At 37.8% G+C, this 27967-nt stretch overlaps 1 protein-coding gene and 1 pseudogene across 1 annotated transcript; both read left to right on the forward strand.

Annotated features, from left to right (window-relative positions):
* The first annotated feature begins 31 nt into the window (after positions 1–31).
* Positions 32–27893, forward strand: LOC115429353 (ATP-dependent RNA helicase DHX29-like). The gene is made up of 28 exons (XM_030148703.1): positions 32–355; positions 710–780; positions 2348–2461; positions 2548–2677; positions 4564–4700; positions 4785–4928; positions 7180–7306; positions 7416–7574; positions 8498–8666; positions 9769–9889; positions 11593–11979; positions 12070–12336; positions 12797–12940; positions 13057–13233; positions 14239–14379; positions 14465–14606; positions 14707–14827; positions 14958–15042; positions 15246–15334; positions 16818–16946; positions 17105–17180; positions 17271–17495; positions 19384–19520; positions 20549–20639; positions 20724–21020; positions 24724–24855; positions 25026–25122; positions 27488–27893. The coding sequence occupies exons 1-28, from the start codon at positions 184–186 to the stop codon at positions 27541–27543; spliced, it is 4137 nt and encodes a 1378-aa protein (XP_030004563.1). The 5' UTR covers positions 32–183; the 3' UTR covers positions 27544–27893.
* Positions 23904–24633, forward strand: LOC115429357 (small ubiquitin-related modifier 2 pseudogene; annotated as a pseudogene).
* Positions 27894–27967: the final 74 nt, after the last annotated feature.

Below are 27967 nucleotides of genomic sequence, written 5' to 3' on the forward strand. Positions count from 1 at the left end.
CGCAGTAATACTTCCGCTACGGCAGCCGCGTTGCCCAAAAGGTTTTCTAGCCTGTCATGATTACGAAGAGAGAACATTTTAGGGTTTTTTAGCTCATTAGTTATTCATCATTCTTTCAATACGTATTGCCGATGAATTGTGACTCGTATAGCACCCGCAGACAGGCAGTGTTGTGGATTTTAAATGGGTGGAAAGAAGAAGAAATCAGCGGCGGCGGCGGCTGCTCCAGTGGCTCCGGCAGCAGCAGCGGGTCGGACCGGTCCATCTGCAGCGGGGAACGGCGTGGCAGAGGAAGCGAAAAAGCAACCAGCCAGCAACAAAAGCACTAAAGCAGCCAAGGAGAACAAGTCTAAAGGTGATGTTTGTTATTGCAGCTGCACGACCATGTGATTTAAGTAAAACGTCACTGTAATATTCACGCGCAGTCACGTACAAGTGAGTGTATGCACTCAAGCTAGCACATCATGAAGCCCATTCTATCAACCAGCTGTGCCTTTAGTGCCACATACCATAATGGTGTTTGTAGATCATGTCATTTTTGGACTAGAGGATACTTTACTGCGTCTTGTTAAACTGTCATGAGCATCCATACACCCTTTTCAACCCCAGACATTAATGTTGAAAACAGTTGCAGCCTTTCCTCCACAGTCCCATGTTTATTGTCAAGGTCCAAAAATGACATAATTATCTGTTTTTTTTAATCCTACAGCTCCCAAAACATACAGTCTTGCTAACACAGCACAAGTTGACACAGGAATCTCTGACAAGTCCATTCTTAAAGTAAGTTATTTGTCCAGTGAGTCTTGTTTACACTTTGTAGAATTGCAGCACTGTCTATGCCAGGGGTTATTTTAGTTCAGGGGCCACATTCAGCCCAATATGATCTGAAGAGGACCAGACCAGTAAAATAATAATAATAATAATAATAATAATAATAATAATGATAATAACTACTTTATTTATATAGCACCTTTAAAACTGAGTTTACAAAGTGCTTTGGCAGACAAAGCAAAAGTGCACAACAGCAGAATAAAAACATAGCAAACAACACAACATAATAAAAGAGATGAGTACAGCAAACAGGAAATCATGACTAACTTTGAATGTATAATAGTGGAGAGGGCAGAAATAACAGAACATGATGCTGTCAAATGCTAAATGAAGGAGTGGAATAAAACAACATCATGTATGTCAATATAAATGAATAACCAAAACAGGGTCAAATTGAATATTCAACATTAAAAACATTAAAAAGAGACAACATCACAAGTCTATAAAAATGCATTTTAAGAAGTGACTTAAAAGATAACACTGATTCTGCAAGTAATAACAGTATAACAGTAATAAAAGTACAATTACATTATGAAAATGTTTACATCTACAAAGTTTCCTTAAAAAAATGTGAATAACGTGAACAGCCTCAAATATCTTCAGAAAAGTAACTGCAAGTTTCATATGTTTGTCATTTACACATGTACATTACAATTTACAAATCACAGTGGATCTAAAACTACACAAAACATTTAGTAACAAGCTAAATATTATTAAAATCAAACTTAATTCTCTTTAGACACTAAGTTGTTAATTTTTTGTGGAGGTTATTCACATTTTTTGTGAAAGGACAGTTTGTAAATGTAAATATTTCCGTGGAAATTTACTGTTTTTGCACTAAAACAAAGAGAAAAAACTGTTGTTGTCATTGTTAATAGGTTATTATGATATTACTAGCGCGTTGGTCATATTAAAGCCCGATATCTGGGGGCTGAAGTTGGTAAATGCGTCGTTCCTGTTTTTAACTTAATTTCCCATCATGCAGCGCTGGTACTGCGCTTCCAAGCAACATGATTGTAAGGGTATCATATTCCAAAATTACTAATATCTCCTAAAATATTCATCCTATCAACTTGCTGAGATTTTTAATGTGGAGATGGAACTATTCCTTAACTGTAGGTACCAAATTGGCCAGTTAAAAACGTCTCAATTTCCAGTAATACCTTCCAGTATTATAATATAGATTTTACTGGTCTGACCCACTTGAGATCATATTGGTCTGTATGAACTGAAGTAAACTGATTTTAACATCATCGATTGTTAATATCTTCAGTGTAATTTTTGATTTTCACAAATTCAACCCATGGGTCAGATTGGCCCAGTTTTGGCCCACAGACCGTATGTTTGACACCTGTGGTCTGTGTCTGGTAAATATGCAGCTGTATCTGCCTACTGGGTACATGTTGATTTTGATTGGCTGTAGTCTTTTTATACTTTATATCGACCCGTGATCATATTGTTAACATATTCAAACTGATAATTTTGCTGAATATGTTTTACTTACTTTTAAACATAGGTGTCAATCCAAGCTGACCTGGAAAAGAAGATCATCAAGCTCATCAATGACTTCCGAGAGGAGAATGGAGACAAAGGGCCAATATCAGGCAGACTCACCAGCAAGAAACTGCTGGTATGTGAAATACATCAATCACTTTCCTTTGGTGCACAAGAAACAGACTTGTGAATATTTTGATGTTGCTTCGTTCATGCTTGCAGGACCTTTACACAGCTTTGCAGAAGTTCAACTTTAAGAGAGAACACATTGAGGAGGCGATGAAGAGTAGCGTGCTGTATGGAGGGGATCTGCATTCTGCTCTGGACTGGCTCTGCCTCAACCTCAAAGATGGTAGGATTTAAAGAAAAGAATCAGTATTTGGTAGGGCTGCACAATACTGGAAAAAACTGACATTGCAGTTTTTTTTAACCCTGCGATATATATTGCGATATGAAAAAATTCTTAGGAGGATACAGTAGCTGTGTGTTACCGACGTAAATGCTCATTAGTTGTGTTTCCTCTCGTATCGACACAGAACACGTGTTTCAATATCATCCTTCTTGTAGCTGAAATAATTTCAGATAACTGACGTTGCTTTTCTTTTTGGCACCAAGTCACTGTTTTTGGTGATTTTCTTGTTCGTTGCTCATTTTTCAATGTTGTTACCAGCGACTCACTCCATGTGCAGGGGCGTGGTCTGCTTCAGCAAACTGATTAAGATCAATTGTGATTGGATGATCAGGTACCCAGGTTTAAATTAAAGGAGAACATGTTGAGTTCATTTGCCTTCTACATTGCAGGACCTGCAATGTGACTATTGCACACACCAAGTTTATTATCGTTAATGAAAACTAACGAAATGACAAAAACTAGAATTGAAAAAGCATTTTCGTTAACTGAAATAAATAAACACATAATTAAAAGAAAAAAGAATAACTAACTGAAACTGTATTGTGTGCTTATAAAACTAACTAAAACATCTAAAAATTATGGATAAAATTCCCTTTGTTTTTGTCTTTGTCAATGTCGGATTGATATGAAATCGATTTATTTTGCTCTAGCAATTTTAGCTAGCGGCACCATATGACACTTGACAGTCCGTCACTTCTCATCATTTGTCGTTTAGAGTCTGTTTCTCGTCCCCACTCTACCTGGAAACATGGAGACTAAAGTTGGGAGAAAGCAGCAGAGTCCTGTCTGGGATTTATTTGAATACAAAGAAGAGAAAAGATTTGACAAAACTAAAATTAATATTAAAACTAAACTAAAACTAAGCGGTTAGAAAAAAAATTAAAACTAATAAAAACTAGCAAACCTGCTCTAAAAACTAATTTAAACTAACTGAATTAGAGAAAAAAAAGTCCATCCATCCATCCATCCATCCATTACCCACCGCTTATCCGGGGCCGGGTCGCGAGGGTAACAGTTGAAGCAGGGATGCCCAGACTTCCCTCTCCCCAGACTCCTCCTCCAGCTCTTCCGGGGGGACCCCGAGGCGTTCCCAGGCCAGCCCACAGACATAGTCTCTCCAGCGTGTCCTGGGTCTTCCCTGAGGTCTCTTCCCGGTGGGACATGCCCGGAACACCTCCCCAGGGAGGCGTCCAGGAGGCATCCGAAACAGATGCCTGAGCCACCTCAGCTGGCCCCTCTCGATGTGGAGGAGCAGCGGCTCTACTCCGAGCTCCTCCCTGGTGACTGAGCTCCTCACCCTATCCCTAAGGGTGCGCCCAGCCACCCTGCGGAGGAAACTTATTTTGACCGCTTGTATCCGGGATCTTGTCCTTTCGGTCATGACCCAAAGCTCATGACCATAGGTGAGGGTAGGAACGTAGACTGACCGGTAAATTGAGAGCTTCGCCTCTTGGCTCAGCTCCTTCTTCACCACGACAGATCGGTGCAGCGACCGCATCACTGCAGACGCTGCACCGATCCGTCTGTCAATCTCACGCTCCATCCTTCCCTCACTCGTGAACAAGACCCCAAGATACTTGAACTCCTCCACTTGGGGCAAAGACTCCCCACCGACCCGGAGAGTCGGTGGAGAGAAAAACAAGTCAAAACTAAATAAAACTAAAGTATAATGAAAAATCCAAAACTATTATAACCTTGGCGCACACATACATCGCAAAGACGAAACTCAAACGATATATTGTGCAGCACTAGTATTTGGTATTATCATACAGTGCACGGGCCTGTCAGAACCTTTTGACTCTTGTCATGTATTCTCTGTTTACCAGACGAGCTGCCAGAAGGTTTTAGTCAGCAGATGCAGGAGGAGAGCCAGAGGAGCAGACCCAGATTCCAGCCTCCTGCTCAGCAAAAACCTGTATCCAACAGCCCCAAAGCTCCCCAGAACACCCACAAAGAACGCAAGGTTTGTATGTTCACATAGAAGGATGCTGCTAGACAGATGTACCCTTACACTGTGTTTTCTCTCATAAGTGTGGTTGTTTGGCAGAATGCAGAGGATGAAGCTGCGAGTGTTAAAAATTGGATCTTGAGGTACGCAGAACAGAGCAGTGATGAAGATGATGAAGAAGAGGAGTATGAAGGAGAAAAGAAGACTGTGCACAATCCTGAACTGGAGGAAAAGTTTGATCCTGTAAGTACCATAAAGACACTTGGATCTAAGATGCATCACCTTATTACTGCTAATATTATCACTTTATTGTCTTTTTTTGGGCTGTAAGTCACCGTACTGTGTCTGGTTAATTGTATTTTTGTAACTTTTTTTTCTCTATGGTGAATACTGTGATGGTTTTGTAATGTGATGCCAGCAGAGATGTGATAAAGTGGAGTCAGAGCCTCTATTACCCACAATTCAGCCTGCTCTGACATCTGTTACTCATAACAAAATAGTTTAACGCCGTTTTATCTCATTACCTTGTCTAAATTTTTAGAAACACATCTGACCTTGTCATCTGACCCTGCGTTCATCGTCAGTTGGTTGTTTCCTGGCTTTATTTTACAGTTGCTTGTGTGAATCAATTTTTTTTTTTAAATATGTTTTGTGGTAACACCTTGATTTTGTAACACTCTTATTTTTCTGCTTTGGGGAATCACTTTGTCAAATAGGTCAACTGATAGTAGCCGATATAATAACAGGAGTCTGTAATAATACCAGGAAAAAATGGATTTATGAGCTGATATCACTCCCACCTCAAATTAAACACAATTGGAAATGTACTGCTGTGAACTGAACATTTAAGTAAAAGTACCAAAATCAACACATTAATTAATAAATAATTTGGATCGGAACAAGAAATTTAGTACCATAGTGTCTTAGTGCAAATGTGTAAAAAATTTTTGCTCATTATTTTTCCTCAAAGTCAGCCTGATAATAACATATTATATATTAGTAAATAGTATATATTGCATAATAATAATGCAGTGTTTTTTGACCTTGGGGTCGGGACCCCTTGTGGGGTTGCCTGGAGTTTCTAGTAATTGATTTAAAAAAAAAAAAAAGAGCTTACTAATAAATATATACGGTGAGTTGACAGAGACAATCCCAATCCATAACAGACATGACAAACTGTGATGCTGAAACTGCAGCACTGTGGTTCTGTTTATCTGTCAAATGTTCATTGTGGTCAGCTTCAGATGCTGCAGCTCTTTCATAATTCATAGTTTCAGTTCTTGTTTGTTCAGTATTAATTGTCCTCCTTGCAAATCACAGCTGGACTGACTGTACATATCCTGACCAAGAAAAATCCAATTCTCCCTTTGTGCAGTAATCTACACCTGGATTTACTGCCTCTGTCCATAATAATATACATTATATAGACTAAATGTCCTATAAATTTAATGTTTATTTGCAACATAGTATAGCAAACTATAACATGATCAAAAACAAATTAATTTTAGCAAAAAAAAAAAAAGTCTCAGTTTGGAATGTTTGGGGTCGCCAGAATTTTGTGATGTTAAAATGGGGTCACGACATGTGGAAACACTACGGCCAATCACTTCCATGTTTTTTGGGCCTGTCCGAAAATCCAGTCATATTGGAGGGAGGTGGCAACCGAGATAAATAAAATAATAGGGATGGATTTAGATTATTCTTTTGTTACTTTATATCTTGGTAAAATACCGGAAACAGTCCTTCAGAAGGATAAATACTTATTGAAGATACTTCTGGCAAGTAGTAGGAAAGCTATAACCCGAAAATGGTTGCAACCCGACCCTCCAACTTTGGACCTCTGGTGTGGGATTATTAAAGAAATTTACTATGTGGAGAGACTTACTTTTGCTTTAAGACTTGAGTTGGAGTAATGTACTGAACGCTGGGAAAAATGGATTGTGTACGCACTTTGATTAATACAATCATAATTGTACAGTGATGTATGTGTGCATGATGTAAAAGAACATTTTAAGTTTAATTGTAATACCCATGATGATCTCATGTTCATTGTTTGTTCTTTTGAAAATTAATAAATAAAAAGTTAAAAAAAAAAAAAATGGGGTCACGAGACAAAAAAGGTTGGGAAAAACTGGCATAACCATAACATCACATGACATTTTTACGGAAAGATTCTTCTAAATATCATATATACGATTGAGTAAAATTTAAGCTGAAAGTTATTTATACAGATATTGTAGTAACACTGTTGATATAAGATTGTGATAAAGTAAGGAAGTAAGTTTTATTTATAGAGCAAAATGTCTCCGTTTTGAATGTGTGGGGTCGCCAGAAATTTGTGATGTTAAAATGGAGTCACAAGCCAAAAAAGGTTGAAAACCACTGCAATACTGATAAAGCCAAGTTCTGCTGATAGTTTCTAATTTAACTCAGCTTTATACCTAAGTGTTCCAGACTGTTATTAGAATGATGCATGTTGTTTGTTGTTTTCTAGAATGACAGGTATTTGGTGCTCACTGCTCAGTTGTATGACACGAAAGAAATGGCCACTGCTGCTAAAACCAAAGGAGACAAAGCAGGACAAAGGACGGCACAGGACAGGATACGCATCATACAGCAAGGTGTGTGTGTGTGTGTGTGTGTGTGTGCGTGTGTGTGTGTGCTGATTTTTGACTTGAAAAAACAGAGCATTTGTGATTTTTTTTTTTCCCCTGTTTTCTTTAATTCCAGAAATGAAGCAGATGGAGTCTCACCCCATGTTCAATCCTGCTATAAAAGTGGTAGATGTTCCCCAAAAGGAAAAGAAACCCCCTCCTGTCAGCGACGACAAAGATGACCTCAGCTTCAACTTGTTTGAGCAAGCTGAAAAGAAGCCTCCTGCAGAGAAAGGTACATGTCACAAATGAACCCCAGAGTGATAATCATTTATCAAGTCCCACTGTAAAGGATCCTAACAGGGGTGTCAGGAAAGATCAGTTCCACAGTATATCGCGATACCTCATTTCAAGATACTGTATCAATGTTAAAAAGTACTCTATCGATATTTTTTGGTATTTCTTCAAATGCAGACATGGCAGAGGTTCATTTTTGGTTTTCGTTTTTGTTTATGTTTTTGGGAATCCTGCAAGCTTTTTTATTTCTATAGTCACATGCATATTTTCCTCTTTTATTGATATACTCACATGCAGGTTTTCCTCTTTTATTGATATAGTCAGATGCGTATTTTGCTGCACATACTTTTTTTTTAAATTGGTGACACTGTTTTGTTAAGTAATGGTTATTTCAGTTATCCTAAAAGCATGTTTTATTGTCTGAAAGAAGCAGATGTTAGTTCCTTTGTTGGGATTGCACAGAAATAATGTCAAGATGATGGATGATTCAGGGTCTGTCCACTATACATTCTTTTCACAACTAATAGAATATAAACATTAAAGCAGGATCTGAAACTGTAATGTCTGTAAAACATAATTTTATTGTGTGTTAAAACTTTATTTATCCAAATCCTGCACTTTAAGTTTTTACAGAGGACAGTTTTGTGATATAGCTTTAGATCTTGTTCTGATCAAATAAAAATGTGTTTAGTATTTGTACATATTTCTGCTGCAATTAAAATTTTCTAGGAAATAATCTTTTTAAAAAAGAAAGAAAACAAACATAAAGTACCTGAGTACCCCTGGGATCATATCATGATCCTAGTATCATGATGTGTCACCAGATTCTTGCCAATACCCACCCCTAGATCCTAATAGTGATATTCAGTGATTTATGTCAAAACTCTTTCACATTTGCTGATCTCATGTTTTCTTTTGTAGCTGTGAAGAAGAACGAGCCCAAGGACATCCGGAATTTTGATTACACTGCTCGCAGCTGGACTGGAAAGTCTCCAAAGCAGTTTCTCATTGACTGGGTCAGGAAGAACTTGCCCAAGAGCCCTCCACCAGCTTTTCACAAGGTCGCTGCTGGGAGATACTGGAGATGCAGGTAAGTATTGTTGTCATACATGTTTCCATGTCCAGGGTCGTCATGCTTTGAATGTATCTTTGGAAATGTGTACCTCCTCTTTGTTACATTACAAAAACTTTGTTGCACGTACTGATTAAGCCATAGACAAAATATAAAAAAAACAAAAACTGGTTGGTAGTTTTCATTGGCCCAAATATGCCTTACATCACACTATATTATTATTATTATTATTATTATTATTATTATTATTATTATGCGTTGCTCTTTCTCTTCTTACTTAGGCCATGCAAAGGTAGGACTTCAGGGGATCTAATTGCAGAAATAGAATTTAATTGTCTTAATTATGTTTGTCGAGTGTGTGATAACCTGAAAATAAGCTTTGTTTTGTTTTTTATTGAACTCAGAATGCAGTGTTTTATATCTACAAAGGGCTCAGGTCACCATTCACAGACTAACCTTAAATTTTCTTGGTCTTTTTTTCTCAGGCCATAATTAGGTTCACATTTTCTTTCCATCTTCCCTCATATTTTTTCATCCACATAAATACCACCACTGTAACCTGTAGACCATCTCCAACAGTCTCTTTCTCATTTCATTACAGTGCTGTGTATATACATGCACCTTATTTATACGGTTGTGTCCATACATGTACAGAATTTGTACATGTAAATTTGTACATATACATATTTTAGTTCATCTTTAATTTTTGAAAACAATTTCTCCCCTTTTTTTTTTTTTTACATTTCTTATCCTGCTGCCTTCTACTGAAATTGCTAAACATCATTACATTGATTTTAAATTTGCCTTGTTAAATAATGATAATAGATTGAATTCTGATTCTGTAATAGTGCAATCATTTACAACTTCATTGTTTACACCGATAGCAGCGACATGTTCTGAGGATTCAAAAGGGGTTATTATTGCACAGCCTCCAATCCTCTCATACTCAACTGTATTAGATTCTTATCACACAGTGTGGCTGCAATAATGTTAGAAGTCTGCTGAAATCCCATTTTTTAGGCACCTTTATGACAGACTTTGTCCACAGATATTAATGGTTGTAGTCTGCATGTTTGCCCCTAGATATCACTAAACGTCACACACTGTTATTGTTCCTTAGAGTGCGCGTTCAGAGACCAGATGATGTTCTGGAAGTGTGTCCAACTATCCTGACTGAGGACAGTATGCAGGCACAACATCTGGGAGCCACATTAGCGCTCTACAACTTGGTTAAAGGACAGGTAATAAGCAGCATGTCCACTAGGAAAGGACAGCAAGTACTGATGTTTGAAAATCTTTACCCATGTTTATTCTAAGTCTTACTGTGTTTCATGAAGAATAATCTACAACAAGCCAGTATTTACTGCAAAAAAAACCCCAACAGGGTGACACAGAACCCTAACTTGAATTGCCAAGAAAGTGTTTATTTCACAACAATGACTAGATCTTTGTAAATTATCCCACGTATTACACTGTTACTTATGAAAGACATAAATAGTTTGACAAGAATATTGATTTCTATATTATTTTAATGGTTTAAAAATTATTTCAGAATCTGTGATCAGACCTTTGCCTGTAGCATTGGTCTCTTATACTGAGATAATGAGTCATAACTAAAGCATAGACATTTCTTAATTGTACTATTTTATACATTTCACTGTATACACTGGCACTGATGGGATGTGTGTGTGATGTATTGCTGTGTGATAAAAAAGGAGGTGGATGTGTGAAGGAATGAATGTATGGATGTTGATATGTGAGTGATGCATATTTTCTTTTTATTATATATTTTATAGTTATTGTTACTATTTATTACTATTACTATTTATGAGTCCGTATCCTGATAGTGCACCTAAATTTCATTGTACATTCCGTATAATGACAATAAAGTATCTTATCTTATAAATTAACACACTGTAGAATGCTGTCATTGACCAGTTAACTCTTTAAAACCTGATGTGTCATCCTTGACACACACTGCGCATATACAGTTTGGATGGCTGTAACTCTTTCACTGTTTGCGGAATTGGAAAATTTCCAACAGTTTCTTAAAGCTGAGACGTTGTGCTTTATTGGCTCATTGTGGTAATTTCACTCACACCTGTACTAGAAGCTGGAGAAGAAGCTGTTGTAGCAGAATTATGACATGCAGTAAATTGTAAATGACTGCTGGATTTTGAAAGTTCTAAGTGTTCTGGAAAAATGGGCAGAAGGACTCACTCACAGCATATTTTCTAACCTTTTTATAGTCAAAATAAGAAAAAAAAAGTCCAGATGGACCATTTTAGGCTAAGGGTTTAAAGCAGTGTTTTTTGACCTTGGGGTCAGGACCCCACATGGGGTCGCCTGAAATTTCTAATAATTGATAAAAATAAAAAATAAAAACTTACTAATAAAAAATCTATGGTGAGTTGACAGAGACAATCCCAATCCATAACAGACATGACAAACTGTGAGTATGAAACTGCAGCACTGTGGTTCTGTTTATCTGTCAAATGTTCACTGTGGTCAGTTTCAGATGCTGCAGCTCTTTCATAATTCATAGTTTGAGTTCTTGTTTGTTCAGTATTAATTGTCAGCCTTGTAAATAAAAGCTGGACTGACTGTACATATCCTGACCAAGGAAAATCAAATTCTCCCTTTGTGCAGTAATCTACACCTGGATTTACTGCCTCTGTCTATAATAATATACATTATATAGACTAAATGTCCTCTAAATTTAATGTTTATTTGCAACATAGTATAGCAAACTATTACATGATCAGAAACAAATTAATTTTAGCAAAAAAAAAAAAAAAAAAAGTCTCCGTTTTGAATGTCTGGGGTCACCAGAAATTTGTGATGTTAAAATGGGGTCACGAGTCAAAAAATGTTGGGAACCACTGGTTTAAAGGGTTAACCACTAAACCTTAATATCCAACTCCTTTCTTCTTTCTCCTCTTAGTCGGTGCACCAGCTCCTCCCTCCGACCTACAGAGACGTATGGCTGGAGTGGAGAGACAACGAGCAGCAGAAACAGGAAGAGAGCCGCACCGCTGCCAACAAACCCCGAGACCAGTTTATCTCTCGCCTCCTCACCCGACTTAAACAACAGCAGCACCAAGAACAAGGCCCAGGACCCCAACCCCTGGAAGGACAGGACAGGGCTGAAGATGAGGAGCCGGAGGAGTCATGGGAGAACCTGGCAGGTCTGGATATTGGAGAGGGGGGAGAAGAAATGGAGGGCAAGAGTGACAAAAAAGGGGGTCGGAAGGAAGGGCCAGGAGCGCTTGAGGCATCTAAAGAGCTCTTAATGAAGCAAAGAAAGTCCCTGCTGGCTCTCAAACTACAGGTAAATGCGTTAAAATATTGTGTATGTCCTATTTGAAACCTGCATAAATTGAGTACAATTAAGGATTAAGAGATTTTTCCCTTCTTTAAGGTCGAGCGGGAGCAGCTTCCTGTTTTCCAGCACCGCCATCGTGTCCTGGAGGCTCTTCAGCGTCACCCCGTGGTTGTCGTTGCAGGAGAGACAGGCAGCGGAAAGAGTACTCAGATTCCTCAGTTTCTCTTGGAGGAGCTGCTGACAGGAGGAAAAGCTCCACAGCCTTGTAATATAGTGGTGACCCAGCCCCGCAGGATATCGGCCATGAGCCTGGCCTGCAGAGTCAGCCAGGAGCTGGGCTGTGAGGACGGACCAGGATCCAAGGTGAACACAGTTTTACTGAGATATTTCAGGGTTTCTTAACTTCCTTTTAAGAAATTTAAAATCCAGTCATCTGATTTTTCAGCCTTAAGTCTTAAATACAGTGTTTAGTGTCCTTAATAATTTATGTTATTTAGTGCTCAGTTGAAACCAGGTGAAAATAACAAATTTAAGGCACAGGAAAAGTCAGACAGACATAAAGCAGTCATAAAGATCCACCTGCAAACACCAGCCTCCACCTGGTGTTGTTATGTGTTCACATCAGGAGCATCACTGATATATGGTCACATAAGGGTGAGATGTAACAAAGGTCTTAAATCACCTTCATAATGGTTTGAAAAAGAATTCTTGTATGTAACTCATCTCAAGGCTTTACTGGATCTTGAATGAGATTCAACTTTAATATATATGATAACATTCATCTGCTTTAATGACCATATTTTCTTTTCTAATCATGTTTCAGTCGTCGCTATGTGGATACCAGATCCGTATGGAGAATCAGTCTGGGGAGTGGACCCGCCTCCTCTACTGCACCACTGGGGTTTTGCTTCGGAAACTCCAGCATGACAGACACCTCAACTCCCTGACACACATTATAGTAGATGAGGTACTTTTCCTTTTTGGTAGTAAATTATTAATGTGTAAACACCTCAGGTCCTGCTTGCTATTACATTTTCACTTTTTGACCTTTTTAACATCACCTCCTCACTTTGCACTTTCCAGGTCCATGAACGCAGTGTCCAGTCAGACTTCCTGCTCACCATCCTCAAGGATGTTGTTATGAGGAGATCAGACTTACAGCTCATCTTAATGAGCGCCACAGTGGATTGTGATAAGTTTTCCAACTACTTTAACCGCTGCCCCATAATCACCATCCCAGGCAGGACCTTCCCTGTTGAGGTGAGAGGATGGAAAGTGGCTTGGCTTATATACGTTCTGCTCTTTTTCCATTTCACAGTACAGCTTAGCTGAAGTTAAGAGTGATTTTTAAAATTTGGACATTTTCATGAATGTATTCTTAAAGGTGCGGGAGACTTTCGTGACCAATTTTTCATCAAATCTGTCAAACCTCAGTCATATCCTCAGTATCATGAATCTATTTGTCTGTCTGTCATTACTCACCTGAATCTCTTGCATTACAGTGAACAGTTTCTTAGTGCCATCCACCAGAAACTCACGATATTTTTACAAAAAGAGCCGGGAGGGAACTCGGGCATTTGAGGAATTTTGTCGCCACGTGCACTGGGGGAAACGGAGGTTCATACAGCCGCCTAACAGCAGCAGCTGCTAAAGACACGACGCAGAAACGGCAGGAGCTCCCTTCCCTCTATGCATATTCCTGTAGCCGTTTCCACATTTCAGACATTTCCACGTCATGTTTGTTTCATCCATATAATATCATATGGTTGTGCTGCCGATGTCGAGTGGCTGCGCGAACCTCCCTTTCCCACAATGCATGTCGTGACAAAATTCCTCAGATGCCCGAGTTCCCTCCTGGCTCTGTTTGTAAACACATGGTTTGTTCATGGTGGATGGCACAAAGAAACTGTTCACCGTAATGCAAGAGATTCAGGTGAGTAATGACAGACAGACTTACAGATTCATGATACTGAGGATATGACTGAGGTTTGACAGATCTGATGAAAAACTGGTCATGAAAGTCTCCCGCAGCTTTAACTGAAAAATTTAGTTACACATCCCTGAGCTACATCAAAAACAAAGTATGTGGTACAAAAAACAAGTCAATAATAGTCGAACAGAGCTGAGTCAGAGGATTAATTTGACTGTTGAGATTTATCATATGTTTCATCGAAATGGTAAAATTATTTTGTACATAATTAAAAATGTGAACTGGAAGACTGAACTAAACAGCACATACTCAGGAATCTGTGGTTTTGTTTCTAGGTTTTTCATTTAGAAGACATAGTGGAGCAGACTGGGTATGTCCTGGAAAAAGACTCAGAATACAGCCAGAAAATTCTAGAAGAGGAGGAGGAAGTCAGCATCTCTGTCACCCAAAAAGGTGGCAAGACTTTACAGCACCAGGTAATGTGGATTCTGCAGGATTTCATAGAAAACAGACAAACAAAGCAGAGCTCAGAGTTTCATGTGTTAATCTTTGTGTACCCAGGAAGTGATAGTGAGGGACTCTTCTGGATGGGACCTGGGTCCAGACCTGGACCACTTCAGCAGTCGGACTCGGCACGTGCTACAGTACATGAACCCCAATAAGATCAACATGGACCTGCTGGTGGACCTCATGGACTACCTAGGTACTCCACACAGTCCTGTTCCATCAGATACGGACACATTCAGATTTAGTTAGTATGCATGTGATTCAAATGTTTGCTTGTTTGTTTGTTTGTTTTGCAGACAAATCGCCACAGTTTGCAGAGCTGGACGGAGCTGTTCTGGTGTTCCTCCCGGGTCTGGCGCACATCCAGCAGCTCTACGACCTGCTCTCCTCCGACAAGAGATTCAGGGACAAAAGCAGGTAACAGCCTCATGTAGGAGCAGACAGAGTCTTCTAACGTTGGAATAGTCCCACACCAGCATTTTCTAATAATAACAGTAACTGTGGACAGTGTTAAACTGCAGATTGCTGTTTTATTTGCTTCATGTAGGTACCGGATTGTTGCTCTCCACTCCACACTCTCATCCAAGGACCAGGCTGCTGCTTTCACAGTGCCCCCTGCTGGAGTCAGGAAGGTACTATTGAATGTTTTACAAAACTGCAGTGAAACATACACAGTACATAAGATCCACATCATGTGAGATCCATTAAAGTATGGTTACTGTTACAGAGCTGTGTTTTTAAATTAATGCTCACATCACCATGTTATTCACTGTAGAATGTTGTTGCTTGATATTAAAACGCTGGTGTTTCTCTCTACTCCTTTCTTTTGTTGTAGATTGTGCTGTCGACGAACATTGCTGAGACTGGTGTGACTATTCCAGATGTTGTGTTTGTCATCGACACTGGGAAAACCAAAGAAAATAAGTAACTATTGTTACTATTTTATATTTTTACCATCAAGTTGAGATTTGTCCGTTCGTGTGGATGTAAATGATATCTCATGATTTCACTGGCTGACATAAATACACTGAGCAAAAATATAAACGGCCCATGTGACACTTTAAACTTTTAATAGCATTAGGTGTTGCACAATATATTAAATCATAAACGGTTTATTTTGTTGATCAATATGGTACAGATTAGTGTCCGTTAGAACATGATAGCGGCGTCTGACATTCAGGGATGTTCATGTGGACACGGTGGGGGACGGTTGAAACAAATCACCACTCAGTATCTTGTGTGTCCATCATTGGATTCCCGTAGAGCGACACATCGTCTTCACATCGAGTTGACAAGGTGGTCAGTTGTGGCCTGTGGAATGTTATTCCACTCCTCTTTGAGGGCATCATCTCTGCATCATACCAATGACACATTCCCGCATGATTTGCGACATCTGTGTCATGGTGACGTCTGATGAAATGTGACGTTTTGAGGAGTCCTTTTATTGTCCTCAGTATAAGGAGTGTCTGAATAACTGTTAATTCAGATTCAGAACATTTTATTTATCCCATACGGGCAATTCATTTGTAGCTTACCACAGACATCAGCCCACATCCAAAGTGCAATGTGACAAACATAAATAAATATGTGCACAAATACAGGATCACTGAAAACAACTACAAATAAATGCATTTTATATAAAAATAATCAACAGTAAATAATCAATAAATACCAATGCAGACTAAAAGACCCTATTGGTCCTGCTAACATTAAAAAAAATCATAAAATGACTAAAATGGCTTCTATCAGAGTTTAAAAGTGTGATAGCTGAAGGAATAAAAGATTTTGAATATCTGTTGGTTCTCCTCTGAGGAGCGTGGCAACGCCGGCCTGAAGGCATCACGGCAAACTTCTGACACAACACATGGTGAGGGTCCCTGATGATGGTCCATGCTTTTCTCACAGCCTGAAGCTCCCAGAGGGAAGACAAGTCTCCAAGTCTGACTCCAATGATCTTGGAGCATATTTTTACAGTTTATATTTATATTAATATTTTTTACTGTTCCTGTCTTTCATAGTTAAAACATTGAACCAACAGATAAAAGAAAAAGTTAAAAGGCTTTCAATAAGTTAATGTTGTTTGAATGAATAGCGTCTGGACATGTCACACCCGTGTTGTGGGTGGAATCACTGGATCACTGATTAAGTGCTCACTCACAGAGATGGACAGAGTTGGTTTGTTTAAAAATCAGGAGAATTAACCATGTTTTACAATTATAAGACATTGTTTGGGGCTGCGTGTCTCCTGTTACACAAATACACATGTACATGGGGTGTTTATATTTTTGCTCAGTATATGTTTGATCTGAAGTTACATGAAATATACAATAAGAAAATGGTTGCAAAAAACACATTTTAAATGTCCTGCAGAGAGACCTGACTCTGTTCTGATTCATTTCTCATTCAGATTTCATGAGAGCAGCCAGATGAGTTCTCTGGTGGAAACATTTGTTTCCAAAGCTAGCGCCCTCCAGAGGCAGGGGAGAGCAGGACGTGTCCAGAACGGCTTCTGCTTTAGACTTTATCCAAAATTCAGGTATGGAGCTCATCATTCAAGTAAGATTCAATGGATGACATAGAGCAGAAAATATGATGTTCACCTATAACATTAAAATGGTAAAAAAAAAAAAAACTAAAAAAAAACATAGTAAATTATTTCTCATTTTGCTCTGTGCAATTTTGTCATTGCTTCAGGTTTGATGCCTTCATGGACTATTCAATACCAGAGATTCTTCGGGTCCCACTTGAGGAGCTCTGTCTTCATATTATGGTACATAAATCATTAGATAACAAAACAACACTGAACATTTCTTTATCCTGGTTTAAATACAATCTATTCGCTCTTATTTTCATCTGGTAGAAATGTCAGTACGGCTCCCCAGAGGAGTTCCTGAGCCGAGCTCTGGACGCTCCTCAGCCTCAGTCGGTCAGTAACGCCGTCAACCTGCTGAGGAAGATCGGCGCCTGTCACCCCAGCGACCATCTCCTCACTCCTCTGGGACATCACCTGGCTAGTCTGCCCGTTAACGTGAAGATTGGCAAGATGCTCATCTATGGAGCCATCCTCGGCTGCCTGGAGCCCATAGTACGTCTGGTTTAGAACGTGGTACTTTCATTACAATGGATGGATGGATGGATGGATGGATGGATGGATGGATGATAGATAGATAGATAGATAGATAGATAGATAGATAGATAGATAGATAGATAGATAGATAGATAGATAAGCTTTATTTCAGACTCATGATCCACATTAAAAAGCAGACAGATGAATACAAACACAATAAAAAACAAATTAAAAAAAAACACACTAAAAACCTCTATACTTTCAAGAGGCAGTCTTAAAGTAACACACAAAAAGTAAAACAATAATTACTTTCCCTGGTAACTAATTACATTTATGAAGGAGTAATTCCATTACTAATTCAATTACTTTTTAGGGAAAGTAGCTAATAACTATAAGTCTAAATTTTGAAAGACTGACTTTATTGGACTTATTTTTTGTGGATTATAAAATTTCCGATGGTTCATGGAAGCGTCATGAGCTACATAGATAGATAGATAGATAGATAGATAGATAGATAGATTTTATTTTGAACATAAGTAGGCAAACTAAATTAAAAATTTAAACAGGACATTCTGATATATGGAAATAAATCAACCTAAAAAGAAAAACAAATGTCACACAATGTATAACTAATTCATTTTTTGCTCTTTAACAACACTTTATGTCTGAAATGGAGTAGGAAGAAGCTGAGCTTATATTGTCCTACCTCAGTTTTACATGATTGGCTACTCAGCTAATGCAAACAGTCCATAAAAAAGAATAGGTCTGTCATTAAATTACAGAAAAAGAGAACAAATGATTACATCCCATCAGTAATTATTACTGTTGTACTCCTGTTCCCTGTTACTATAATAAGGTTAAAATAAGGTTTTGTTGTTCGTTTGTTTTTTTCACAACAATCTTAAATTTTGTGATGTTTTCACACTGATATTTAGTTCCATTCTATTCTACAAAACCACTCACATAAAATGTGCACGAAATGTTTTAAGATTCACTCTAGAGAAATGTTGCATGTTTAGTTTCTGTCTGTAGTCTTAACTCCTCTCTATCTGTGAATAAATTCTGTATGTTAGAATTAATTTATTTCTTGCTTTGTATAATATTTGTGCTGTTTTGTAATTTCCACCATATCCTTTAATTTGAGTGTATGTCAGAGTGAAAATAGTTCTTATGCTCCAGATATCCTGTATCGTTTATTACCTGTATCGCTCTTTTTTTGAAGTGTGCATAATGGTTGCACTGTAGTATCTCATCAGTGCATAGAATTACGTTTCAGCACAGGGGTGTCACACTCATTTTCTTCCGGGGGCCACATTCAGCCCAATTTAATGTGAAGTGGGCCGGACCAGTCAAGTAATAGGCAATAAATAATGACAACTCCAAACTGTTTTAGTGCAAAAAATAATATTCAATTATGACAATATTTACATTTACAAACTATCCAAACAAAAAGGATGTGACTAACCTGAAAAATGAAAGTACAATTTTAGTGACATTATGCCTCCATTTATCATTTATACATGTGCATTACAGATCAGATCTACAAAGGCACAAAACATTTAGTAACAGGCAAAATACTGTTAAAATTGCACTTAATTTTCTATAGACATTTCAGGTTGTTCATATTTGTTGAAGTTATTCACATTTTATTGTTAAAGGATAATTTCTTAATGTAAACATTTTCATAATTGAATGTTTTTTGCACTACATCAAAGAGAAAAAAGTTGGTGTTGTCATTATTTATAGGTTATTATGATATTATTTTTGAGTTCAATGCCCTAACTTGCACTTTGCAAATTCATCCCATGGGCCGGATTTGAAACTTTGGTGGGCCAGTTTCGGCCCCTGGGCCACATGTTTGACACCTGTGTTTTAGCATTTATAATTTGTGTCAACTATATTTTAGGCAACCATCGCAGCTGCCATCACAGAAAAGTCTCCTTTCTCCACACCGATGAACAGAAAGGAGGAAGCCAACCTGGCCAAGTCTGCGATGGCACTGGCCAACTCTGACCATCTGACCATATACAACGCATATCTGGGGTAAAGACTGTTTTGAAAGCATGTTTAATCTATAGAAAAAAGATTCTATATTTGGTAAATTACTGTTAGGGCTGTGTTTTGGCAAGAATCTGGCGATACGATACAAATCACAATACTAGGATCACGATACGATATATCATGATATATCATGATACTGTTAAAAAAGGCAATTTTTTGTTTGTTTCATTTTTTAAAAATGACTAGCGGCATTGTACCCATCGTGCCATTGTACAATAGCATGAGAGGCTAAAATCACCCAGCATACCTCACAACATTTGAATACAGACATAAAATTGTACGTAGTAGATACTCAGGTAATGTTTCTATTCATTTGGTGAGTTTGGTGGCGATCGGGCCTGTGAAGGCTGAGGAAAATATGTACAAACGCCCTCCTGTGCTGCAACATCGATCAGACAGATGGACACAGAACGTGCATTATAGTAGGATTATTTCCTGGAAGAATTGAATTATACCACAGATATGCACAAATACTAAACACATTTTTATTTGATCAGAACAGGATCTAATGTTATATCACAAAATTTTCCTGTGTTAAAACTTCACTTATATTTTACAGACATTACAGTTTAAGATCCTGCTCAAATGTTCATATTCTATTAGTTCAGAACTAACATCAGAACATTATTTTAGTTCAATTCCAACAAAGGAACTATCATCTTCCTCTCAGACAGTAAAAAGTGCTTTTAGGATACTTCAAATAACCATTATTCAATAAAACAGTGTGAAATGAAAATAAATAAGATATAAACAATAAAGAAAACCAAAAACCAAAAATGAACCTCCGCCATATCTGCACTAAAAATATCGATACAGTACTTTTTAATATCGATACAGTATTGTGAAATGAAATATTGTGATATATTGCAGAACCGATATTTTCTAACACCCTTAATTACTGTGTGAAAATAATCACCATCATAATTTTAACCTAACTACTCGGTGCTGTATCACATTTCCAGTGTCTTTTACTTATTTTAACATGTCATCTGTGCTTTCATGTGTATCAGGTGGAAAAACTCCCAGGCTGACGGGCAGAGGTCAGAAATGTCCTACTGTAGAAAACACTTCCTCAATCGTACGGCTCTGATTACAATAGAGGTAACACACAATCACACGCACATTTCACTCGTTATCCTGTTTAATTATCTTTCTTCCTCATTTTAACTCATGCGACTTCTCCAGGACGTCAAACACGAGCTGATGAAAATGATGGAGCAGGCGGGGTTCTGGTCGTTTCGCTCCTCTCCTCGCTTCAAGCTTCACGCGGGCACGCTGTCCAAGCAGCAGATCTCCGTCCTGAACGCGGTTCTGACGGCCGGGCTTTACGACAGCGTGGCCCGGGTCCTGTGCACCCCCTCTGTGGATGTGCTGGAACGGGTGGCCTGCACAGTGGAGACCCCCCAAGGCAAGGCCCAGGTTCATCCCTCATCCGTTAACCGCAACCTGCAAACACACGGCTGGATGCTTTACCAGGAAAAGGTATGGATGAGACACGCATGTGTGTGTGAAGCAGCGTAACTGTTCAACTGAACCCAGAAAGGCCCAGTGCTACTTTTGTGGCACTTAACAGCACAAGGAACAAATGATGGGGGGACTGATCTGCCCTTTTTTCATTTTTTTGGTGAAAATCTGGTATTTTCCTATATTTAATTTACTGATTATGTAGATCAGGGCTCTCAAACTCATTTTCTTTCAGGTTCCACATTCAGCCTGATTTGATCTCCAGTGGGCCGGACCAGTAAAATAATAGCATAATAACCTATAAATAATGACAACTGCAAATTTTTGTCTTTGTTTAGTGCAAAAAAACCCCAAACCTTTAATTATGAAAATACGTACTTTTATAAACTATCCAAACAGATTCAGATTCAAGTTTATTTATTTGTCATTTCAGCATATAAAAGTACACAGAAAAGAAATATTGTACTCAGGTCCCCGACTGTCAGCAGAATTTAGTAAAAATAGTATAAGTTACTGATAAAATAATAAAAATAATAAAATACTGATATAAAAAAAAAATAGCAATAACAATAACACCCCCCCCCTAAAAATTACTTATAAATAACTAAAAAAAAAGTTTTATTTATAAAGTGCACAGCAGTAAAGTGGCAATTTAAAAGTGCATTCTGGGCTCAAAGTTCAGCAGGAGTTCATCATTTTGTGAACAAAAAAGATGTGAATAACCTAAAAAAAAAACTGAAATTTCTTAAGAAAAATAAGTACAGTTTTAACAGTATTCTGCCTCAACTTATCATTTCTCCATGTGCATTACGGATCAGATCTACAAAGACACTAAACACTGAGGAGCAGGCAGAAAAGAGTTCAAATTGTGCTTAATTTTCTGTAGACATTTCAGGTTATTCATATTTGTTCAGGTTATTCACATTTTATTGTTACAGGATAGTTTGTAAATGTAGATATTTTCATAATTTAATGTTATTTTTTGCACTAAAACAAAGACAAAAATTTGAAGTTGTCATTATTTATAGGCAGAATGTAGTATTATTTTTTTCAAATCAAACCGAGAAGAAAATCTGCAGTCATTCTTTTTGTCGGTTCTTCTGCTGTTATTATTTGACTGTAGATCATATTGGTCTGTATGTGGAAGCTTTAGTAAAATGAATTGACTGTGGAAATTTTGCACTTTGTAAACTCATCCCACAGGCTGCACTGGAACCTTTGGCGGGACACATTTGGCCCCCGGGACGCATGTTTGAGACCCCTGATGGTGATGTTCATAAAGGCTCAGATTGAAGTTGATGGTTATTAAATCAGAAACAGAGAAAACTGAAAAAAGCGACTCTCTGCAAAATATCATGAACTGAACATAAACCCAGTGTGTCCATTCACTGTCACTGATCCAACTCCATGGGTTTTACTGGGGAATCAATGCTGTAGATCAGGGCTGTCAAACTCATTTCAGTTCAGTTCCACATACAGCCTAATATGATCTAAAGTGGGCCGGACCAGTAAAATAATATAAATAATAGGGTAAGAACTGATAAATAATGTCAAGTCCAAACTTTTCTCTATGTTTTTGAGTGGAAAAAAAGTAAAATTTCATGATGAAAATGTTTACACCTACAAACCGTATTTGAACATAACATGAACAAATATGAACAACTTGAAAATTCTTAAGAAAAAAAGTGCATTGTTAACAATATTATGCCTAAGCTGATCCTTTATACATGTGCATCACAACTTAAAGATTTAGTAACAGGCAGAATATTGTAAAAATACCACATAATTCTCTTAAGACATTTCAGATTGTTCATATTTGTTCAGGTTATTCATATTTTTTTGTAAAAGGATAGTCTGTAAATGTAACTTTTTTTTTCTAATTTTCCTTTTTTATACTAAAACAAAGAGGAAAAGTTGCAGTTTCCATTATTTATAGGTTATTATGATAATATTTTACTAGTCTGATCCACTTCAGACGGAATTGACCTAAAATGATCTTAACATTCTTGATTATTGATATCTTCAGTGTAATTTTTTGTATTTCACAAATTCATCCTAGGGGCCAGATTGGACCCTTTGGCGGGCCGCATGTTTAACACCTGTGTTGTAGAAGATGACAGTGTTTCCATGTTCACTACAAAACTTCTAAACATCCAAATGGGTCATATCTGATGACCATGAAAAGATGACAAACTGTATTTTACACCAATTATTCCATGTATTGATAGGGTTAGTGGATCAACAGGTATTAAACAGTTTAGATCAGTAGATGGTTTTGGTCGTCGGTGGATGTTTGGGTCTTTATGGGTTATTGTTTATTGTTTATTGTTCATTCACATGTATACAAGACAATAAAAACACAATAATAATAACAGTAAAAGACATGCCGGGGAAGCTAAAAACCAAAGTGGTTTATCGTGGGCCTCCCCAAAGACTTGAACTAAAAAAAGTACTTACAGTGTCTAATATGATGTACAATCATAAATAAACAAAATTAATTAAAAGAAGGAAGGAAATAAGTCAAAAACAAAACAAAACTAGAAGCACTCGGAGAGCGCAGACCTCCGCCAAGGCTGATCAGTGCCCCCCCCCCCCCCCCCCCCCCCCGATCACCACCAAAATTTAATCATTTCCTCCTTATCCCATCTCCAACAAACCCTGAAAATTTCATCCAAATCTGTCCATAACTTTTGAGTTATGTTGCACACTAACGGACAGACAAACAAACAAACCCTGGCAAAAACATAACCTCCTTGGCGGAGGTAACAAACAAAAAAAACCATCGTAAACAGTGCATGTAGAAATAAATAAGAATCGACAAAACTATGTAACGAAATTCAGAATGAAACTAATAAGTTATCTAACTAAGAAAAATGATAAATGAATCAAGAAGAGCAAACAGAGCAAACATGGCAGACGAAAAACCCAAGGAGGGGGTGAAGACAGAAAACAATGAGCACATCAACCTGAAGGTGGCAGGACAGGATGGATCAGTGGTGCAGTTCAAGATCAAAAGGCACACTCCTCTCACCAAACTCATGAAAGCTTATTGTGAACGGCAGGGCCTGTCGATGAGGCAAATAAGATTTCGATTTGATGGTCAGCCCATCAATGAAACAGATACCCCATCGCAGCTAGAAATGGAGGACAAGGACACGATTGACGTATTCCAACAGCAAACTGGAGGCTCTTCTCTTTAAAGACTGTTTCCTACAAACATCCCTACCTCCCCTCTTCACCCCTGAACATCTTTATGCTCAAGTTCAGTGTTGATACCATCCAGTGGAATACTTTACAAAATGGTTAAAAGCAGCAGCACAGTTGGTATAGATAGATTTCATTACTGTCATTTGTACATCATCATGTCAGAACTGTGCAGTGTAGACAACTTGTAAGCTGCAGTGAGTCTGATGTGCCCAAGAACCTAAACTTGTTCTTTTTTTTTTTTTTTTTTTTTTGTCCGGAAAGTTGTGGAGGGAACATTTTTTCATCCTTTTTTTTTTTTTTTTTTTTTTTTTTAAACTTGTTTCAACAAGATTTTGTTTTATTTTGGAATTTTGTTATTGTCAAGGAAGCCTGTGTTTTAAATTCACTGACATTTGTTGTTCTGAAAATGTATTATTGGAATAAAATGAGTTTGAAAAAAAAAAAAAAAAAGAAGAGCAAACAGATCAGGTGAAAGGTTAAAGTCACACTTGTGGTAACGCTTGTTTGTCATCAGGTGAAGTATACGAAGATCTACCTGCGAGACACAACTCTGATATCTCCGTTCCCCATGCTGCTGTTTGGAGGCGACATTGACATCCAGCACAGAGAACGGCTCATCACACTGGACGGATGGATCCACTTCCAGGTCAGAGGTCACAGCTGGTCACAGCAGTCGGAGAAGTTAACTCTGACTTCTTTTCAACGTGACTCTTCTACACTCCCAGTAGCAGTAGTTGTGTCTTCACAAACACGATCCCATAATTAAACAGATTTTCCTTATTGTGAGTAGAATTTAACCTGCTTTCACTTTTAAAGGCTCCTGTGCGGATTGGTGTGATCTTCAAACACCTGAGGAAGCTGATGGACTCTTTGCTGGAAAAGAAACTGGAGAACCCCAGGATGAATCTGGAAGGTAAAACCACACAGCAACGTGGAATTCAAATGAAAAGTGTTGCCTGATATCTACTTTATTATACAGCTCAGAGCTAGGGAGTCAAACTCATGTTAATTTAGGGGCTGCATACAGTCCAACAGGATCTAAAAGGGGCCGGACCAGTAAAATAATTACTATAATGAATATGTGATAATATATGAATAATGTCAACTCCAAACTTTTCTCTATGGTTTAGAGGACAGGTGTCAAACATGCGGTCCGGGGACCAAATCCAGCCCCCCAAAGGGTCCAGTCCGGCCCTGGGGATGAATTTGTGAAATGCAAAAATTACACTCAGATGTTAACAATCCTTTTAGTTCAGGTTCCACATTCAGAACAATTCAATCTCAAGTGGGTAAGACCAGTGAAATACTATCAGAATAACATATAAATAATGACAACTGCAAATGTTTCTGTTTGTAAATGTAAATATTTTCATGTTTTTACACTAAAACAAAGTATAATTTCGCGAAAAAATGTGAATAACCTGAACAAATATGAACAATCTGAAATGTCTTAAGAGAAGTAAAGTACAATTTTAACAACATTCTGCCTGTTTACTTAATGTTTTGTATGTTTGTAGATCCACTGTGATCTGTAAGTTATAATGAACATGTGTAAATGATAAACTGAGGCAGAATATTGTTAAAATTACACTTATTTTTTTCAGTTTGTTCGTGTTATTCACATCTTTTGAAAGGATAGTTTGTAGATGTGAACCTGTTCATAATGTAAATTTACTTTTTTTTGCTCTAAAACATAGAGAAAAGTTTGGAGTTGACATTATTTATATATTATTCTGTTATTATTTTACTGGTTCGGCCCACTGCAGATCAAATTTAGCTGAATGTGGAACTGAACTAAAATGAGTTTGACAGCTCTGGTTTAGAGGGACAAACATACAACTACCGTACTTTCCGGGCTATAAGGCGCACTGGAATATAAGCCACACTTGACTACAAGCCGCGGCTGACTTTAAGTCGCACATGACTATAAGCCACAGGTGTCCACAATGTGACATGAGATATTTACACAGAAAGATGGTAAACAGGAAGATGATTTAAATATTTATTTCCATACCTTCACTGCTTTTTTCCAAACAGTGCCTGTAACACGGTAGTAAAACGTCAGGAACAGGCTGGTTCAAAAACCCAGAAGAGTCATTGATCTGTGTCTTCATCTTCCTTTTGTCACTGAAACCACTGCAGTCATCTTCAGTGTTGGAGTTGAACATCCTCAGAAAGGCTCCGTCACACACCTTGTACATCTCTCTTCCATTGTTGCTCAATGGCACTTCCATGCTGCAGCTCTATTTCCTTCTTAGACAGACGCATCGATTGCTTTTAACTTAAAAGCTGCAAAATATGCATTTCTTCATGTGTTTTCCATGATGAGGGTTTGTGCATGACATGCAAAATGACTGTTAAAAGTTAAGATTTAAACTTCTCCTCTTCATCACCTCTTCCACCTTTCTGTCTCACTTTTGCGCTTCCTGCTACAGCGCCCCCTGGTGGCCGTTAGCCTGTATAAATCTATACTCCAGCTGCATCGCTGTATAAGCCGCAGGGTTCAAAACGAGAAAAAAGTAGCGGCTTATAGTCCGGAAAGTACGGTACATTATGAAAATATTTACATCTACAAATTATCCTTTAAAAAATGTGAATAACTTGAGCAACTCTGAACAAACTGAAATGTATTAAGAAAAATAAGTGCAATTTTAACAATTTTATGCATCAGTTGATCATTTCCACATGTTCATTACAACTTACAGATCCCAGTGGATCTACAATGGCACAAAACATTTGCTAACAGACAGAATATTGTTAAAATTGCACTCCTCTTAAGATATTTCAGGTTATTCACATTTTTTTGTGAAAGGATAGTTCGTAATTGTAAACATTTTGATGTAATGTTAGTTTTTTTTACACTAAAATAAAGAGAGAGAGATGTAGAGTTGTCAGTATTTATAAGTTATTATCATAGTATTTTAATGGTCTGACCCATTTGAGATCAAGTTGGGTTGACTGTGGAATCTGAACTAAAATGATTATTAATATTTTTAGTGTAATTTTTGCATTTCACAAATTTATCCCAGGGGCCAGATTGGACCCTTTGGCGGGCCAGATTTGGCCCCCAGGCCGCATGTTTGACACCTGTGTTGTAAAGCATCTTTGAGTACTTAGAAAAGCGCTATATAAAACCAATGTATTATTATTATTATTATTATTATTATTATTATTATTAAATCTAGTGTTAAAGTGATACCTTTGCTTATTTTACCGTGAACAGACAGAAGTCATGTGAGTTCGAGGCCGGTTAATAAATTCTCATCTCTCTGCTCCAGATGAGAAGACCATCCAAGTGCTTCTGGACCTGATCAAATCTGAGCATGCTCAGTGACAGTGGACCTCCAAAGATCCCATTTGCCACTGAAGAACCTGGACATCCATTTCCTTTTTTTTTTTTTTTTCCCACTATCAACACCTTACTGCCTTTGAGGTCTTGTTGACAAAGTGCTTCCCATTTCATGTCTGGTATTCCAGATGAACGTCTGCAGAAATAAAGTGAACAGCACCACAGTGGACAGATGCATCCTAAAGGTGTAAAGACACAAGGAACTATTACTCACATTGAGAAGGATTGTATAATATGAAATAACAGAAGGACATCCTGACATTAAAAAAAAAAACAAAACACAATGCAAAAATAATGATGTTACCAAATGTGGTGATAATAAAGCTGGACTGTTTTATTTGGGTTGTGCATTCATCTTTAAAACACTCAAAGTCAGTTCATAATAATCAGAGGTGGGTAGTAGCACATT

Source organism: Sphaeramia orbicularis, chromosome 12 (assembly GCF_902148855.1).
Source record: "Sphaeramia orbicularis chromosome 12, fSphaOr1.1, whole genome shotgun sequence".
In the NCBI taxonomy this organism is placed as follows: Eukaryota; Metazoa; Chordata; class Actinopteri; order Kurtiformes; family Apogonidae; genus Sphaeramia; species Sphaeramia orbicularis.

Bases quoted from the DNA above. Each gene is read 5' to 3' on its own strand.
- LOC115429353 (XM_030148703.1), top strand. From the start codon at position 184: ATGGGTGGAAAGAAGAAGAAATCAGCGGCGGCGGCGGCTGCTCCAGTG. The intron at 4,701-4,784 runs GTTTGTATGTTC...GTTGTTTGGCAG, and splicing joins ACACCCACAAAGAACGCAAG to AATGCAGAGGATGAAGCTGC. The intron at 4,929-7,179 runs GTAAGTACCATA...GTTGTTTTCTAG, and splicing joins TGGAGGAAAAGTTTGATCCT to AATGACAGGTATTTGGTGCT.